This window comes from Meleagris gallopavo, chromosome Z (assembly GCF_905368555.1).
Source record: "Meleagris gallopavo chromosome Z, MGAL_WU_HG_1.1, whole genome shotgun sequence".
NCBI lineage: Eukaryota > Metazoa > Chordata > Aves > Galliformes > Phasianidae > Meleagris > Meleagris gallopavo.
The window spans coordinates 53,471,845-53,490,794 of NC_139435.1; the positions used below are offsets into that span (position 1 = coordinate 53,471,845).

The 18,950-nt window shown below is 38.3% G+C and overlaps 1 protein-coding gene across 3 annotated transcripts; it reads right to left on the reverse strand.

Annotated features, from left to right (window-relative positions):
* Positions 1-5,140: 5,140 nt before the first annotated feature.
* TMEM38B (transmembrane protein 38B) lies at positions 5,141-18,843 on the reverse strand. Of its 3 annotated transcripts, none has more exons than XM_085213463.1 (7): positions 18,703-18,843; positions 18,355-18,514; positions 15,222-15,378; positions 11,097-11,281; positions 9,951-10,038; positions 8,664-8,781; positions 5,141-7,630 (listed from the first exon to the last, which is right to left on the reverse strand). In XM_085213463.1, the coding sequence occupies exons 3-7, from the start codon at positions 15,326-15,328 to the stop codon at positions 7,421-7,423; spliced, it is 708 nt and encodes a 235-aa protein (XP_085069589.1). In that variant the 5' UTR covers positions 15,329-15,378; positions 18,355-18,514; positions 18,703-18,843; the 3' UTR covers positions 5,141-7,420. The 3 variants fall into 3 exon arrangements, with proteins under 3 accessions (XP_085069589.1, XP_085069587.1, XP_085069588.1); XM_085213461.1 differs by having other exon boundaries at positions 18,333-18,455; positions 18,703-18,831; XM_085213462.1 differs by lacking the exon at positions 18,355-18,514 and having other exon boundaries at positions 18,703-18,837.
* Between the last annotated feature and the right edge of the window lie 107 nt (positions 18,844-18,950).

The following is an 18,950-nucleotide window of genomic DNA, read 5'->3' on the forward strand; positions in this document are numbered from 1 at the left end:
AGGGACCCCAAGGATCATGAATCTCCAACCCCCCTGCCACAGGCAGGGCCACCAACCTCCCCATTTAATACCAGACCAGGCTGCCCAGGGCCCCATCCAGTCTGGCCTTGAACATCTCCAGGGACGGGGCATCCACAACTTATCTGGGCAGCCTGTTCCAGTACCATGGTCTGAAGAAAAAGAGGACACACTTTCCTTCACTACAGATGCACCTCCTGGTTATCAAGACTGTTACAGACAGAAGCTTAGAACTGCATCCACATCTCTTCCAACACTAGTCTCATTTTGCTTTGTTCTTCAAGAGTGTTTGCATTTCCAGATCACCAAGCAGAAGGCAGGTAAGGAAAAGGTCTTTCCACTTGCTTAAGATGCTGTGTTCTTATAAAATGAGAAGTAATATGGCAAGAGTTTGTGCAAGTCAAGAAAATGAATATCCTCTATCTGTTAATAAGACAATGCAATAGGCTGAAACAGGTACTCCTAATAACAGCTTAACATTTGATAGAAAAATGGACAGGACTAATGTAAATAAAGCTCAACAATTCATTTTCTTCAACCTCATTTTTTGAGGCATTCCAACATGATAATAACACGTATTTTCATGTTGCTTACATCAGAAAATTAAATAAATGGCTTTTATGACTGAACTATGGAAACACAAAATTAATTTGCAATCTGTCAAGGCAAGTAATCTTGCCACATGATCTAAACCTGAACAGGTGAGGACCTTTGTCCCAGTATGTCAAAATACAGTATTATAGCAATTTTTCAGAAGTTTGATGATTGGTTCAGAAATATTTTTGAGCTGAAAAGAAGATGGATGTGTATTATGCACAATGCAGATATTTACTGAAAGTCTCGGTTGGTCTGAAAGGGTGCTTTCTTGAAGAAAGGACAGCTTAAAATTTTCTGCTGATACCTAAGGAAATTGATAAACTGCAATTGAAGCAATTTACGAAAAATAAATAAATAAACAGAATCTTTGTTAAAGTCCAAAGCTTAAACTTTGAAAAAATCAGTTTTCAAAAAACAAAATCCATTTTTTTTAGAAGGAAAATATTCATTGGTTTTCTATGTTACTCAGATTTAACAATAATTTCCACCAGTAAAGCTTTCTTGCAGAAAGAGATTTCCTTTCTGTCAAATCCATTTTCAGCTGGAAAAAAGCCTCAACAGAATAACGATGCCCAACAATAAAAGTAATAATTCATGCATCTAGAATATGCTTTCATCTTAGCTCCTGAAAGCATTCTACAGATAACAGGCTGACTGCACAGAGGCAAAAGAATGACTTCTATTTTATAGGAGAGGAAACACGAACAAGGCAAGGGCCTACATTTCAGATGCAAACTCAAGCATTGCTGCTACAATACAGGGTTAGCCCAAAGGACTCTCTAACCCATAGCCTTTTGTTGGCATGGTAGAGGAGATGCCATGGTCATGGAAGGTGAGTTGTCTAGGGTGAAGCTAATTCTTCATGCTCCAGATGTGCAGATCTCTCTAAATTCTCAAATGGAAGAACCTCAGCTGCATAATTTTTGCTAGCAGGAGACTGTCTGCATCCATCCCTGGCTAGCTAGAGCTGCCAAGACTGGATGCCAAGAGAAATAGCTGAGAATAGGTCAAGCATATACTGTGTAATGCACCCATAATATTCTCCCTGACAGTACACGATGAGGCTTACCTGAATCAGAACCAATATTTAATTGATTCCCATTTCTGGCACGCACAACTACCTGTGGTTATGCAATCCACAGCTTAATTATGCATTGCACAAAAAAGCTATAGTCTTTTCCATTTGTTTGCTCCAAGTCCATCGCCTGCAGTTTTGCTTACAGTTGCCTTGTTGCTGCATTAGGAGGAAACCCTTTCCTGTGCACCTGCTCACATAGGATTTTGCAGACCTTTGGGGTAGACCATATTCTCTCTTCTCCAACACTCTTGACTTACTGAGTCAGTCAGGACTCTATGCAGGTGACATTCAATAATTTTCTTGCTCTTTCAGCATTAATAACAGATCTGGTAGCTTCACTGGTCTGATGTCCATGGAGAAGCTCCATATTGCCCACAGTTGGATTGCCTGACATGACCACTTTACTGCATGACAAGAAGCAAGGATGTATTTTACTAAGAGTATTTTGTTCAATGCACTATTTCTCTGATGTTATTGAACTGCTCAAACATAATTCCACTCTCCTCCACATCATTTCAGCCTGGTTCTTAACACTACAGGGCTAAAAAAATAATAAATCAGTGCTGTTTAAACATATCAGAAGCACATCTCATTTGTAACTTGAAATGCCTGATCATGTTCTTGTAGTTCATGCTGCAAACATATCCCCAGGGGTCTTACCCAGCTTGACCTCCTTAATCATTGTTTTTCCTTACAGCATTGATGCTCTGGTTTCACAGATATCCATATAGACCAGCCAGAGGCTCAGAAAAGTAGTCTCCGCTCTTGGGTCAGCAACTGTAAGGTTGTACTAGCACAAAGAACCATACTATCAGTTCATGATAGCAGCCTGAGTTTTCTCTTCTTGCTGTGGTAACAGCATGCTGCATAGCATCTCTGGGAGTTATTCCCTGTTTTTGACTCCTGGTGTACTTTCAGCTTGTTTCAGTTTGCTCTGAAGCTGATTTTTGTTGTACTTTGGTCAGCTTGCATTTGAGGACAAAAACATATACATAGCAATATGTAATTTTGGAAACTTCTTTCTCTTGTCCATGCAAAACAACTTCTCTCGATAGAAATGATGAGTTTCTTCTCTGTGTTTCTTAAGTGTGGGCTTTTAGCACTTAGAAAATTTTGTTGCTATTTGGTAAATACGTTAGCATTTGGCATCTGTGGGAGATACTTTTTTTTTCTTAAAGATCCTTCATGTTTCAGTTTCTTCTGAACTTCTGAACTGATTATGATTCCTGCCAAATATACCCACGTTCAGTCTGAAATAAGCAAAAGCTTTAGGTAAAGATTAGGGAATGAAAAAGTGACTGATACATTTATTTCAGAGGAATTACTCTTTTGGCAAGACAGTTCTAATCCAAAGCCAGCTACAAGACATCTGAATTATGCTTGGAGAAGGCTCCATATGAATCTAATTGATACTGAACTTTTTAATCCAGAAGGTGAAGTATATAAATAAAGCATATGTGTGTTAGCTGAAGGGTAAGGTACCCTAATTATAGGAATGAAATTCTAGGGAACATGAAGTCTAAATTATCAGACTGATGTCTAAACTCACCATTGGTGAGGTCTGCAATGAGCTAAACATATCATGTGGAGTTACCTCTCCCCCTTTTCAGCTGCTATACTGAATTAAAGAGACCTAAAAATATATGAGGTAATTGGATTGAAGCAAAAGAACATGTCTCAACTAAAGCAACAGCATCTGCTTAGAAAAATGGGAAGCCTTACTACACTTCATATTTGTCTTTCACTTAATCTGGAAAAGCTCTAAGCCCATCTCCTGCTGCTTTAAGCATTTATAAACTAGAATGCAAACATCAAGGGAAAATCACCTTATTTGCTGGACAACTCACTGTGGGAGAGTCAAAACCAAGCTCTGGTGCAAGACAGGTGACTCATAAGACAACAAATTTTCATACTAACAAGGATGGAAATCCGTACTGTGAGGGAGAGTTGTCATGAGAGTGTACTCTCTTGAATACAACATTAACTTTTTCACCTTGGATTTTTCTGATATTCTGCTATGTCAACACAAGAACCATATTACTTCATGTCTTCAACTTGTTCAGAACAATCTCCCTTCAAGTATCTTAAAGTCATACACAAATTTTACTGAAAGGATATCCCAGGACCACTTACTAATGTAATTTTTAGAAAACAGAATGTTTACCAAGGAGGTTTGGGTCAAAAAATCTCTCAGTGATTTTATTCCACATTTAGCCAGAAAATAAACCAAACCCAAGACTATCAAATCTAACCTCTGTATTCAACTCTTTGATGTGGTCACCTTTCACAGAAGGGAAACAATTGACAAATTGAAGGTGACTCTGATTAAGTGGCTCTACCAATTTATATATAATCTGTAGTGGTAAACAATATCAGAAAGCTTGTCAAACTTTCACCCAGTGACAACAAAGTTGATTCATGCTTCAGTCCTTTAAGGTCCACTCCTAGGTACCACAGGCCACTGGCACTATCAGCTTACAGAGTCAGTAAGGCTCTTTCAATCACTTTGATAGCATGCTCCAACTCAAAGAAATGTTTATTTTATTAGCAAACTAATCTATTCCTTCTCTGCAGTTAACATTGGATGTAAACATGCACTAGTTTATCAGACTTGGCTCCAGCAGTTTTTTCTTTGGTATAGCATTTTGATCATTATATTCTCCTTGTTGACTGAAGATAAAACCCACTTGCAGACCACTTTCAACAGGCTGTTATTGCCTGAGAATTATTCTACATAAGCATTCACTAATGTTACCTGGAAGATTTCCCACATTTCACAAAGGGATGATGAGTGCTTAATGGGGCAGTTTTATCTTAACAAATGCAAAGTACTATTTAGATCACATTTTCAATTGTCATTTTAATGTCAAATGCTGTTCCTCAGTTGCTGTTTTTTTAGGACTTTGCTTAGTCCTTACAAACGAAGATTCACCTTCAAAATGAAAAGCATTCATTGAGTAAGCTTTCATTCACTGTCTAGCTTGTTGGAAGACATCAAGACCCAGCACAGCCGTTAAGATATGTGAATTTATGTTCCTACAGAAGATAGAAGTTTGTAATTCTTCAGCAATTGTACTTTGTCTAATAGTATACTGAAGAATCCAGATGGAAATGAAGTCACTGTTTCTGCTCATCAATTACATCTTATGGTACTTGTAGTTACAGGAACTGGGCATATTTAAGAGAAATGAAGACCAAGAATAGCCACTGAATTAGCAGGCACAGGCCTTACCAACGCAGAGTAAGCTGGTGGAAGAACTCTTTCAAGCCTGCCTTTATATGAGAACAAAGTAACTATTTCTAACTTTACCAGACTAGAGCAGGCAACTAGATCACATACACAGTTCTGACAAATCTGACATTCTTTACCCAAAACAAAATAGTTTAAAGGATTTCTTACCAGTCTCACAATGAGACATTTAGCAGAGATATAGAAGCACCAGCAAGAAAGCCAGAAAATAGTTTTTATTTAAGGCATCCTGGATACACTATATTAAAGCCTCCCATGGAATTCAGCTTAAACCATGTGCAACTACTTATCTTTTTATATTGAAAAAGCAACAAAAAAAAACCAATTATTAGACTCGAAAATAGCTTAATAATCCCCATCATACTTGCATGTAACTCAATACGGAGTTCTTTTGAACACCCATTCTACAGAAAAGCCTCTGAGATCTTTAAACATGAAAGCTTGTTTTCAAGGTGCAGAATTTCCTTCAGCATAACATGTTTCTTCTCCTAATAATACACAATACATTATGTTTCATATCTGCCTTGAAATATTCAGTAAAACAGAAGAAAACCTATTTTTGTAGTATTGTAGTTTTTAAGTACAGAGAGAATACAAAGCCATATATTTTTGTTCAAATTGTAAACTTGCTAATAGAATTAGTCTAAGCGTATTTTCACATTTGTTTGGGATAAGAGCAGCCAGTTATCAGCCAGCACTTCACAGCTGTGTAATTTCATATCACAATTCAATTCAATTAAAGAATCCATCCAGAAGTTTTAAGAACTGTAGACAACAACTTTTGCTGATGTTACTAAATAAACTAATTGATTATTATGCAGAAAGTTGGCTGCTCCAAGTCTAATTGCATACCCATGAGTCCTAACATCAAAACTCTAAGACACCATGCAAGCGTGACTCCAAGTGTTTTCAACTGGTTAGGTTTTCACTGTAAAACAGTAAGAACATCATTACTACTTTGTCCCAAGAGTAGGATTCTTTTTTATTCTGTGTTGAATACCTGACTTTGTTTTTGAGGTAGCATACATTTGCTATACAGTTGAATTCCAGACTAAGGAGGTCGGTGTCTTTGGTCACTACAATGGAAATGCAGCTTGACAGGCATAAGAAATTTCTTGGATTCTTTTTTAAGTACAGCACTGGTGACAGCTTTTTCTAAATTTAGATATGTACCTGGAACTAGAACTTTGCCTTTTCAAATCACATCTTCCTCCACATTCTCCTTGGCACTCCTGCACAAAGATTAACCGTTGTCCTTTTATTCAAAAATTCTCTTCAAATCTGCATTCTCCAAAGACAAAGAATCTCATTCTGTAAAAGTCGTTTAATGTGTACTAAAAATGGCACATCAAATTGAAGACTTCTGTGAAAATATTAGAATCTTACAAAATAAAACATCTGTGCAACCTCGGTTCTGAAGTGTGTAAGACAACTGCTCCATACTGTCTGCAAAAAGATGCAATGAGCAGGATGCAGCAAATAGCAACAAACAGTAATATACACTTTCAGTGTTTTTGGGAGTAACTCAATAGCACCAGAGGTAACTGCTAGAAAATTGTGTGTATTAACAGCATGTATAACAGGGCATAACTTGTGATAAACAAGGCATATGTACTGTCCAGTATTTTTTTTTTTTTTTTTTTTAAAGTTTGAATGTTTGACTTTGAAAGGAAGAAAAACTTGTTGTGCCTAGATAAAAGTGCAGGCAAAGAGATGTCTCATCCCAAATTGAAAAACACTAGAAACAACATTAAAAAAAAAAATCACACATGGAACACAAAAAATAGCTAAATATTCAACGCTTACAAAAAACATCAAAGTAAGCTCACAATACTGAAGTGCTTCTACTTCCTAACTGTAAAGATTTTTAAAAGTGCCAGATAATTCTTATTTTGAAAAATACAAACAATGCAAAAAATGTTGACTTGAGTAAATGATGTAAGTCTAGACCAGTGTAGTGGGAATTAAAACAGTAATTCCATTATTTTTGTAATTAAAGGCATTAGTATGGTACATTTTCATAGTTTTACAGTGCAATGTGATTAAGCCTTAATCAGGCTTTCCTACTTGGGACACTGTGCTGTGAACACTTGGCAGCACAAGTCTGTGTATCCAAAGAGAATCAAGAAGAAAAAAAAGAGAAGTGAATCAAGTGATACACCAGAAAAAAACAGCAAAGGTAACTGTCACATTTTGAAAGTTATTTTAGCATCTAAGGATTTAAAGCTATTAATAAATACAAAAATTACTGAACTTAAAAGCACTATAAAAATGTGAACTTTTAGACTTAGAAATCTAACGTGCACTTAAACATCTGAATACATTTCAAAAGCATACAAAACACATTCTGAAGGCAAACGACACCATATTATACAGCTTTAATCTCATCTCACGTACATTTCATTTAAAAAAAAAAATTCCACCAGCCTCATCTAAAATATAAGCATCTTCACAGGTTATCATGTATTGTAAGCTACTTATTCTGTTTTCTTTGCCTGTCTCTTCTTAACTCCATCACGGGGATGCTCCGAGGACGACTGGTCACAGACTGAAGAGCCATTGGAAGATGAAGCACCTTCGCCCTTCACTTTGGATGGTGGTTTTTGCAAGCCAAAGAACATATGGCTTAATGCAGCCTCAATGGGAGCAAATGGAGAAGCTCTAGATCTTGTCAACATCATTGTTACCTATGAGGAACAACAGTCAAGTTGCACTGTAAGTTTTAATGACCTCACAGTAGTTGAAAAAAAGTTCAGTAATAAACTAATGTATGACACTTCTAACTTACAAACTGTGCATCAAGAGTCCATGCCATCAAGAACAGAAACACGCTCACTATAGCTTGAAATCATCAGCAAATACTTCCCTTTCTGACCTACACTTTTTAGATAGCTACATACAAGCAATGTGCATAAAAAAAACTCTACAGATTTACTAAAATCATTCTAAGAGTAAACCTTTTTTGGTGTCATACAACAAGGCCTTTATTTGTTTAGTTGAAGAGTTGTGAGCATTAGTTTGAAGTCTTGTCTCTCTAAAGCAACTTCTTGAGAACTGAACTTGTCTGCTACTTCACAGAAGTGAGACTGACAACAAACATTTTGCTCTCTAGTCTATTCAGCAGCAGCTCTGAAGCTCTTAAAATTGCTGGATTTCTGCTAACACTGAGGCTACACATTTCTTATTAGCTAATAATCCTGAAGACAAGCATCATCCTAGAAATGAACAAGACTAAATGAGTCAAGAACTGAAATTAAGTGATGCTGTGTAAGAAAATATCATTATTTACTTTTAATGTATTAACTGCATTATTTTTACAGCATTGTAATAATATGTGACATGCATATACAGACAAAAACCTATTTAGTTTCTTTTGCAAACGCATAGATGTCTGCACATATAAGGCAAGCATTCAGCAGCTAGCAAAAGGCAGAGGAGAGTTACTTTCCACAAACATCAACTTTGTTTGAGTTAGTGGTCATAAAAGCCTACCATGCCAACTCTTGGAGGCCAAAATTCATGATTCCACCCTACCCCATATGCTGAACAATATTAGAATAGGTCTTCTGTTCATATAAGCAAGACTAAACAGCTTTAAGACTTCCAGCAAAAGCCATCCACCCCTCCTAGAAGCAAGCTTTATAACTTGTAGCATAATGTTTGAGGACTGAAAAAAGGTATTTTTTAAATCAGTTATTTGCAACACCTTCAGATTCTTACCTTGGAAACTACAAGAAAGATGGTGTATAGAAACATAAGGTTGTGTCTTGCTACTGGCAAGTACTGACTGTGCTGCAGAGTGAAGAGAACTGCTCCTATCAAAGTTACCTTCACAGGACTGAAAATTAAACAAACAATGTTAATTTCTCTCAAATAATTCTGAGGAATTTCATGGCCTGGAAAACAAATATTCTCAGCATGCACCACACTTATTTCTGAATAAAACAGAAATACTTGCAGTAACAAGGTAAAAAACCACAACGTTATTAAACTATGGCTTTCACTTAATATAATATTATCATGCTTGCTGCATTATAGAAAAGCATCAAGTCAACACTGATTTATACAGCCAATAAATTTCTATTTGACAAATACTCCTCAAATTAAAATACATCCTAATGCTTTTATTTAGATTCTGCATACCAACTTGTTCCTCTTTCTCTTCTCTCAATATGTATTTTACTGAACAGATAAATTACAAATCTTGCATTACTCAGACTTGACTTAAAAACACATTCCTCCCCTATACTAGGAGTTAGTTATTCCAAGCAGTTGCCAAAGGTGTCAAAGAATGACCTTGTTCAAGTCTCATTCCTCTGTGACAGTCCACCAGTTCTACAGGTGTAATCAGCTGACAGTTGGCTTGAATTAGACCTTTGTTACCAAGTTTTGTCAACATAGCTGTGTTGACTTGCAACATGGAATGATTTACATCTTTAATCTAGCTTCCTCGTGATGGTACTTCAGCTGATATGTATGCAATCAGAAAACACGAGAACTTTCTGTTAAATGAAGTCATGCTGCATTTTTGCTATAATGAATAACCAGTTCACACCTTCTCAAATAATCACAATCTTTAGTGGAAAAAGTGCTGGCAAAGAAAGTAAGAGTGTTCAAAGGAAGTCATACTGGTGATGTTCGGAATGTGCACAAAAACAACACACTTTACTCATGTATTTGTGGTACTTCTCATTTTGGATTGAAGGCGGTGTTACTCCATAATGTTTTCCAACAATTTCCAACCACTGTTTAGCCATAATTTTTATGGACTTTTCCCCATTTGGTATTCTTGTGTTGCAAACACCAAATGACCAAAAGATTGCTAAAATTACATAAGATCAACAGCCAGTCTTTCACAAGATAAATACCAACCATCTATTATAAACATTTCTGTTTGGGTTTCGTTTTCCTTTTTTTTTCTTGTATTTTTAAATGTGAAGTGAGTGTCAATACAGGAAGTTATTAAAACAGCAGTTGACACATTACATTTGTTTTTAAAAAACTTACTAGGACATCTTCAGTAGTTCATTGGTTTCAGGTTTCCACACTCCTCTCACCAACTGCTCAAAGTTGGAGATTAGGCCACTACCAGCTCCTGAAATTCCAAAGATTAACAGTAAGCCTTCACTGGCATGCTACCACTGCTGCACAGCCTACAGTTCCTCCAGCAAAACTTATTAAACCAGGCGCCAAATGTGGCACCCAAAGCTTAGACTTAAAGAGATTAATCCAATCTTTCACATGACTTGAGTGATCAATAGGAAACTTCAGAGCTTCAGCTACTTAGGAAGAACACCAGGCTCATCTTTATGTGGTGATCTGAAATGACACACTGATCACTGCAAACAAGTGCCTAAATTGATAAAGTAAATCGCTACAGAAGCTTATACTATTCCATTCCTCTCGTTAGCAAGAAATATAGTACAGAGAATGTGAGTAGTACAAAATAGGAGGACCCTCCACAAGAGAAGATGGATGTGTGTTTTATATTACAAAGAGGTAAAACATAACCAGGTACTAGAGATTTTGGCTGGTAAGACTGATCTGTATCATCAACTGAAAAAGTTATACGATAGATCTTTATATGAACACATGTTGTTTCCCAATGCCCAGCAGCATTAAGCAAATAGATTCAAGATCTGCAGCACTACAACCTGAAGCGGTTCTTACTTTGTCACTATAAATATAGCTGTTAGGAAGGTAGATTCCAGACAGCATGCAGGCTAGAAGGGTAATTCCTGTGTTTAAAATAAGCTCATGTTAGCAATAAAAAAGCTAAGATGACAAGCTCTCTTCTTCAGCCACGTGTAAGGAAAACGTTTTGGAGGACACATGCTTTTGGAAAGGTTAGTGACAGCAGTGAAGCTACGTGGGAGATCTACTTCTTTATTGCCACCAACTGCCCATCCTAGAAGTCCTCACAAGACCTTCTAAAAGGATAAGATGAACTTCCCTCAAAGTCATTCAGTGTCACCCTTATCCAGGCAGAAAGGCTGCTGCACAGACTTCTCCCCTGGGGGGATAACAGACTGTATTAGGACTATCATATTCATCACAGCAAGGAACGGTGCTAGAGTTATGCTGAAGGGCTAGGTATTTAAATACCACTCCAAAATATCATAACTCATCAGAAGAAGATGTTATGCATGTTACCTCTGGCCCAGCCCACAGCTATCATGACAAGCCAGGCATCTTCAAAATGACTGTCTGCATGCGCAACGCCAGCCACTATTTTCCAAGTCCTAGTCACTTCTTTCATTCCTGCAACCAGAAGCCGAAGGGGCAGAAACGCAAAGCACTGGTAGAATTTGTCTTGTGGGCAATAAAACACAAGATACCTGAAAATCATATTGAGAAAGCCTGTTACCAGTGTTCAAATATTTCTGCTAACAAATTCACTAGATATTTCTTGAACGTGACTAGCAAAACTTGATACACTACCGACAGCTCAGTTTCTTATACTGCCGAGATAGAATGAATCTGAAATGCTTTGGAGCATGTTTGAGCTCTTCTACCAAATCATGAAACATTACTATCGTTGTTGCCTCACTGTCCCAGCTGAGAATTCCTTAAAGCAATCAGAAGGAGCTTTAAATATTCACAGTATATTCCAAGTTGGAAGGAACCCACATGAATCATCAAGTCCAGCTCCTGAAATTTCTTTCAGCAATGGTTCCGTAGTTTACATACCATATTTAGATTATTCAAATTATTAAATTGCTGTCTGACTTTGTTTTTGTTTGTTTTTTTTACCCCCAGAAGTAAGACAGGGTGATAAATTATGTGCTGACAGTATGCTTTCCCCCTGAAAGGTGTATGGAATTACGTAATTGCAGCAAGAATGCCTCCTCTAGTTAGTGTCACGCTAGACAAAAAGCACAGCTATTTTCCCATTTCACATCTTAGTAACCACTGATTCTAGTTTTCCAGCTTTCCAGTTACATGTACATTTCTTTCTTCAAAGTGTTAACAAAACAACTGATGGTATATTGTAAATTTAATGTTTTTTTAAAATCAGGTTGTTTTCAGAATAAAATAAAGGTACCTAACAATGAAATCCTAAGTTGACAGGAAATTGTGTTTAGATTATGTGATGTTTTTACTTTATCTCCTCAATCATAACCAAATTTCAGCTCTTAAACAGACACTCAAGGTCTCCTCAGAATAAAAGTTAAAAAAAAAAAAAGCTTAAGCATCTATATTATCTCAGAAAAGGAATAAAGCAGCAATAATGAAGTGAAAGCAGAGACAACCTGTAAAAGACAGGAAGATTACATCTTAAAATTTTTCTGAAAGAAATACCTACCTCTTGGTTTAGGCTTCTGAGCTCAATCTAGTCTACCAAGAAGTACAAAGGCTGTATCTTTTTCCAGTTTTCTCAGGCAGCAAGATAGAGATGCATCTCTTTCTCTAGTTCACTCCATCAAAACAACTATCACACAGCAGAGCCAGGAAGAGTCAGTCATGTTTCTTGGTTTGAGATTAGAAAGTAACACTTGGGTGTTTTTCCAGAAATAATGCCTATCCTTAACAGCAGAATGCCATGATGCTTCCTCCATAGGAAGGCACAATTTAGCTGAAGTCCTATCCTAGTTATGCATTTCTTTTTGCTGCAATTTACTAAGTATCTTGAGCTATCACTGAAAACATATAAAGCTTTTTCTCTTCAAGACCTCCCAGACTGAAGCATGTAATAGCCTTTTTCTCAAATACATGGAAGCTATTGGAATTTACAGTAACAGCTAAGTATTGCTCCCACACTATTAGTTCTAGCATTGTTTTGAACTGCTTAAATTTCTTCCTTTATCTGCTATTGCAAATTCAATTGCCTCTGCAGCAACCAAGCTTCAGCTGGTATGTCATAAATGTATATAGAGCATGCATTTTGGTGGCTACTGCAAATAGCCAGTTAAGCCATGTGATCAATACACAACACTAACCAGAATTAATTCACAATTGCAAAACGAGTGTTTATGACATCAAAGCATAGGTAACTGGATTGAATTCAAATTGCACTGCTACTCCACCACATTTCTGCCTCTAACTTCTGTTAGTAAAACTTGCTAACAGTAGATGTCGCTGTCCTACAGACTATTTAGGAGCACTTCTTGAGCATAGCACAACCCATTTTCCAGTTTTATGTGTGATCTGGGGAATTTTGCTTCATGTGACTTGAGATCGAGAATTAAAGTTATTGTACTAATGAAGAGAGAACTCAAAACTAAAAGCTTAGTAAGTTTCATAACATTCATAAGTTCTCATTAAAACCTCATTTTTTATTTCAGCACAGCAAGTCACATTAGTTCACATTAAACTGAAATTTACTTTCTCTTTACTTGTCCTGTCCGAGTTTCAGCTGTGACAGAATTTTTTTCTAGAGAGTATGGTATGATGCTATGTTTTGGTTCTAGAAGAAAAATAATGTTAATAACACACCGATGTTTATGAATGCTACGAAGCAGTGTTGTACAGAGCCAAGGCCATTGACAGTGAAGGCCCCAAGGAGATGGGAGGGAACTGAATCAGGACAGGTGACTTAAACTGACCAAAGGGATATTCCATACTATATGACATCAAGTCGTAGGAGTTTTGAAGGCCTTGGGAGTTCATCTCACTCTCTTCCCCTGTTCAGGGTCTAGCTGGGTATCAGTAAGGGAGTGGTAAACAATTGCTTGTGCGTCACCTGTTATATATATTCATATATTCGTACATACTTTTTTTTTGTTTGTTGTAATTATTACTCTTTTTCATTTCTCCATCTTAGTAAACAGTTTTACCTCAACCCACAAGTTCTACTTTGTTTTTCTCTAGTCTTTCCCCCATCCCACTGGTAAGGAAGGGATTGAGTAAACAACTATGTGGTGCTGAGCCACCTGCCAGGTTAAACCGTTTGGCACCTACCATGGGACTTTTCACAGGGATTGGAGTGGCCACAGGGCTGACTGTAAGGGTCACAACACCTGCAGGGCCTATCAGAAGGGCTACAGTAACTGCAGAGTCTGTCACAAGGGAGTCAGAGCAACTACGGGACCTGTCACAGGAGTTGGAGTTGCCACAAGGCCCATCCTAACAGTGGGAGCAGCCACAGAACTTGCTGGAGGAGTTGGGACAACCCAGCTCCTTGGGCCCTTTGCTGTGAAGGATCTTGGCTCTGGACAACACTGCTTAGCAGCAACTACAACCACTGCTGTAGTTTGCTTTTCTCCTAGAACCGAGACACAGCACCATACCAGACACTCTGAAGAAAATGATTCTGTCCCACCTGGAAATAAGACACCTCCTAACTCAAGTATTATTTGTTATAACAGTCTAATATAAACCAGAAGCTGATTCTGTAAATATTTTATCAATACACATTTAATTGTAGGTTATTCATCTCACTGATTTGCTTAAGTTTGTCTGCGTCTTCCACTGCAAACCAGAAGACTAACACAGATACACTCATGTAGATGTAAACACTTATTTTCATTTCTATGATTTGCAATCACAAAACTTAAGAGGCAACAAGGAAAGATTTCAAGCAGCTAATACTCCTGTAAAATAGGAATCCACTGTTGCTCACAAATTTTGTTAAGTTTGAGGATTCCTTTCAAGATGAAAGCAACAAACTGATCTTTCAAACAACTGACTTCCACTGCAAGGCTACCTTCACATGAAAATAACTCCAGTACTATTTATGAACTCCAAAACAGGCCAAATTGTTGCCATGTTCACATACCTGACTTTCCATTCAGCTCTCTATTGGCTTTCACTATAACCCCATCCATTTAGGAAAGCAATATGGGAAAGGGCAAAAGACAGAAAAAAAAAGTCAGAAAGAAGACACTGGAAGGAAGAAAGAACATCCATGTCTTAGCTCCCCAGCTGAAAAAAAGTTCAAGAACCTTATTTCACCCATGTTCTGGTCTTCAGAAGCTACCACTGATAATACCAGATGGCATTTATGACCTCTCTGTATCCAGGAAAGCAATAACTGAAGTCTATTTTACTCTGGATAATCTGTTTGACAAGGAATACCATAAAAATATAAGGAAAATGTAATGACCAAGCTTTTCGTTATAAAGCAATTTGTAAGAGTTGTTCTTTTATGAACATTTCACTTCTACAGAAAGGGTTCAAACCAGCTATTTTGCTGCAGTGACTTCTCTGATGAAGAGAGAGCATCTAAATTCATGATATTTCTAAGTTAAGCTTGATGATATAATCTTACTATTTACAGTCAAAGTACAGCTTCCTCAGAATAAATAATACTCATGTGACTCAATTGTGGCCGCTTACCAGACTGAAGATGCCAGTAGAATATTCGTGGTCTTTGCCAAAAATGCCACTGGAGGTTCTCCAAGCATCAAGGAAGACAAAACAGATCCACCAAAGCAGCAAAGCATAGCACTAAACCAGCAAGCAACTGGACTGCGGATTGACACTTCCACAGCTCCTAAAGCAAAGAGAAAAGACATGTAAATAGAAGCAAACATCTGAGAATCGTGTTACATTTTAAAAGACAGTATTTTTTAAGTCACACAGTCTTGCACTGTTCCTTTAGATCACGAAAAACCCTACACAAATCTGCAGGCCTTCACGGGAGAAGTCTTTGCTAAATGCAAACTTCCCCTATGATATTAAGTGTACAGTCTCTAAATAAAAGTGAAAAAATGACATAGTGTTCTCTCAGCATCTTTTGTGGGTTGGTTCAGCCTAACTATTTTGCTACCAGTACATAACAGCTTTCAAAGTATGGTCTGAGAGGGTTTGTTGTTTAAAATTTGTTGTCAAGTTGCTTCTGAATTTTTATTAAGAATATAAAATTGCTCTGCTGACTGAACAGGACGGGTACTAATACAGCTACTTTCTGAAGATTGTTTTACAACTTCCATTTCTGCTTTTTAGTGATTATGAATTCAAGTTTTTTCTTCTTAACACCCTCCTAACAATGTTCACTGGGTAAAATAAAAGCACACCCCAAAGTAGTTGAGCAAATACTGTTTCACCTGCAGTCCTGAACAGGCAAAAATGTTTGCCCAAAGAAATACAATAAATTTAATTCACTTGTTATTAAAAGCTTCACTGTTTCATCTTTAAAATCTTAAAAATTAATTGCTTTTTAAATTGCAATTCAACCATACCAGAAGAGTTTTCAATAGCAGATTATGCTGGAGTAAAGAAAAAAGGAAACTTTAACCATTACTAAGGGGAAAAAACACTTTATCAAAGCCAAAAATATCTTGAAATCATTGTTTTGATTATTTCCTTCCACTTCAGGAGCTCGCCACTTTCAAATCTTCCCCTTTATAAAGACGTAGGGCTCAGTTTGCCTCAACTAACTGCATTTTTCATAGTCCAAATGCTAAAGGTCACAAAAGCAAAGATGAAAACTAGCGTTCGCCCCAAAATGAAATGTAGCATTTGTTTAATGATCCAGCAGAATCATTTTACAAGAATTCTATGGGAAAAGAAGGTTCTTATCAAAAACGGGATGTGAAAATGTATCAGAGAGAATCAGAGAGCACTTTCACTGTAACTCCCTTTAGACAAGACTATCAACAAGACTGCTCCAGTTTTAAGTGTTAGTGCAGTATTACAGCACAAGGAGATCATGTACAGAAGAAGCATCCCAAATTTTACAGAGTAACAAGAAAATCTGGATGATGGCAGCAGCCACCATAAATGACGAATCACTCAGGATCACAGTTACAAGGGCATGATGCGGTTAGTAAATATATATCAGCAGTTGTGTTACGCACTACTTTAACTCCTGGCCTGACGTAACACCAAATGTAACACAGTAATCTGATTTTGGAGCAAGACTGGTAATCATATTATCACAGGAGTTTCCGCACACAAGAATTACTATCCTCCAGACCAGGTGCAGAAGAAATCTTACATTTCATCCATCATCAGGTGGGCCTGCACCAACCTCTCCTTCACGAGCACAATGCTTCTCACCTGGCATTAGCAGAGAAGTAATCATCTTAACATCTTACTTGTGACCTCCTGGAAAATATTGAACTGTGCTCCTCTGCTCCTCCCTCTCCTAGACACAGCAAAGCTGAGAGCTAATGAAAAGAAAGCCTCCTTCACCTCACCAGGTGTTTGGCAAGATTACTGACTAAAGGAAAGGAAACCATTCCAGGTGCTGTGTCTTCCTGAAAAATAGGATTTTACTGATGGCCAGTAGGAGAATTTTCTTAGTTAATATATCGCTATACAAGTAAAAAAACAAAAAAAAGTTTATTCCAATTTAAAGCCTATATTAGCACCTAAATTACAAATGGGATGTAACTTTCAGAAAACAAATGGAGTTTTAAGTAGGTCGCATGTTTTTTAAACAAGTAGTCATTTATTTTTGTCCTCTAGTGCACCATGAAAAACTAATGAGGCATCATACAACCATGCAGGATATTATCTGCCAAAAGGCCACCAGTCCTGCAAATGGTGTATTTTAGAAAGCAAAGATAAGGTTTCAAAATACAAAGATTATCACTGAATGCAGTTTTAAATATTATTTCTAGATGATATTAATAAAAAGCTTTGCCAGCTTATTCTGTGAGTAGGTTAAGATCTGCTTTAAGCTTCCTAACGTATTCTAAACAGGCAAACAAGAATACATACCATGTATCCATCTAAAGATCAAACCAGAAGCACTTCCAGAAAAGTTTTCCCAGCATTCCAACTGAACTGTACATAGTGTGAATTAAGCTAAGGCCAGATTTAAGTTAGAAAAAGGATGCCAAAAGCATTAGTTCTCCTCAGATAACTTGGATCCTGCATCAGAAGACTTTCAAGACCAAAAGTAGCACGTTCCTTGCCCAGGGAGGTGCTGGAGTCACCGTCCCTGGAGGTGTTCAAGAACCGTGTGGATGTGACACTGAGGGACGTGGCTGATGGGCATGGTGGCATGGGCTGGTGGTTGGATGTGAACATCTTGGAGGTCTTTCCCATTCTTAATCATTCTGTGGTATAATGTTCAAACTGTTTGCAAGCAAGCGACAGACCAGCATGAGGTTCACTGTAATTACTGTTATTAATTCTGAGTATTAGGGGATACTTAAAGTTCTGAACTTTACAGCTACCATATTGAAAATTAAATTTAAAAAAAGCACAAACCATCACTTTTGCTGTCCTGAGGTAACATCCCACTGAAGCTACATTACACTCAGCAGAGCAACTCCTATCACTCAACTCCCCTGGGCGTTCATTCCAAAAGAAAATCTAGAGGCAGTGCATTTTAACCACCGTTAGATAGAAAGCTCCTCTTTAAGTTGCAGAAATGTACTGAAGTGTTGCATGTCAGCACCCAGAAACAACTTCAGGTGTAGCAACAAGCCGTGATGAAGATGCCAGCACTTTAGCACTTTACGTTGGCCTGCATAGCCTGCTAAGTGCACTTACTCAGCAGGAAGCAAACATTCACCTTGACACGCTTCACAAGTGACCAAAAATCAGCTCTCAGTAAGCAAACAGAGCGCTGCAGCTCCCGGTCAGCTCCACAATCCACAGCGCCAGCTCCGTTTCCTGCACGGTAATCAGCCTGAAGTCACTCCACAGGTGGCTACGCTAACACAAGGCGGTCTCTATGTTTAGGACAAGGAGAAGGGGGGTCTGAAGGTAATAGTGACAGTGGAAGGGATATGCTGGAAAAGAGCAAGCGGGGGCTGAAGCGTCGTCCCGACGTGCGCCACACAGACCACCGTGGGACGCCTCTCCCACGCGGGGGCACAGCGCGACCCGCCCCGCTCCCCGCGGACCCCGCGCCGCTCACCCCGCTGCTCCTTCAGCGCCATGACAGAGGCCATGTAGTGCGCCAGGTCGAAGAAGGGGAACATGGGCAGGCGGGAGAAGAGCAGCGGCACCTGCCCCAGCTCCATGGCGGCGGGCGCTCGAGGAAAGCGTGGCCCTCGCCGGGAGCCGTCGGAGGGCGGAGCGGCGGTGCGCTGGGCCGGGTCTGATCCCGGCGGAGGGAGGGGGGAGGGAGCGTGAGTTTGCTGCTGTCCGATTGATCTTTATTTG

Bases quoted from the DNA above. Each gene is read 5' to 3' on its own strand.
- TMEM38B (XM_085213461.1), bottom strand. From the start codon at position 18,808: ATGGAGCTGGGGCAGGTGCCGCTGCTCTTCTCCCGCCTGCCCATGTTC. The intron at 11,282-15,221 runs GTAAGCGGCCAC...TATGATTTTCAG, and splicing joins CTACTGGCATCTTCAGTCTG to GTATCTTGTGTTTTATTGCC. The intron at 8,782-9,950 runs GTAAGTTTTTTA...TTTAATTTTCAG, and splicing joins GAACTACTGAAGATGTCCTA to TCCTGTGAAGGTAACTTTGA.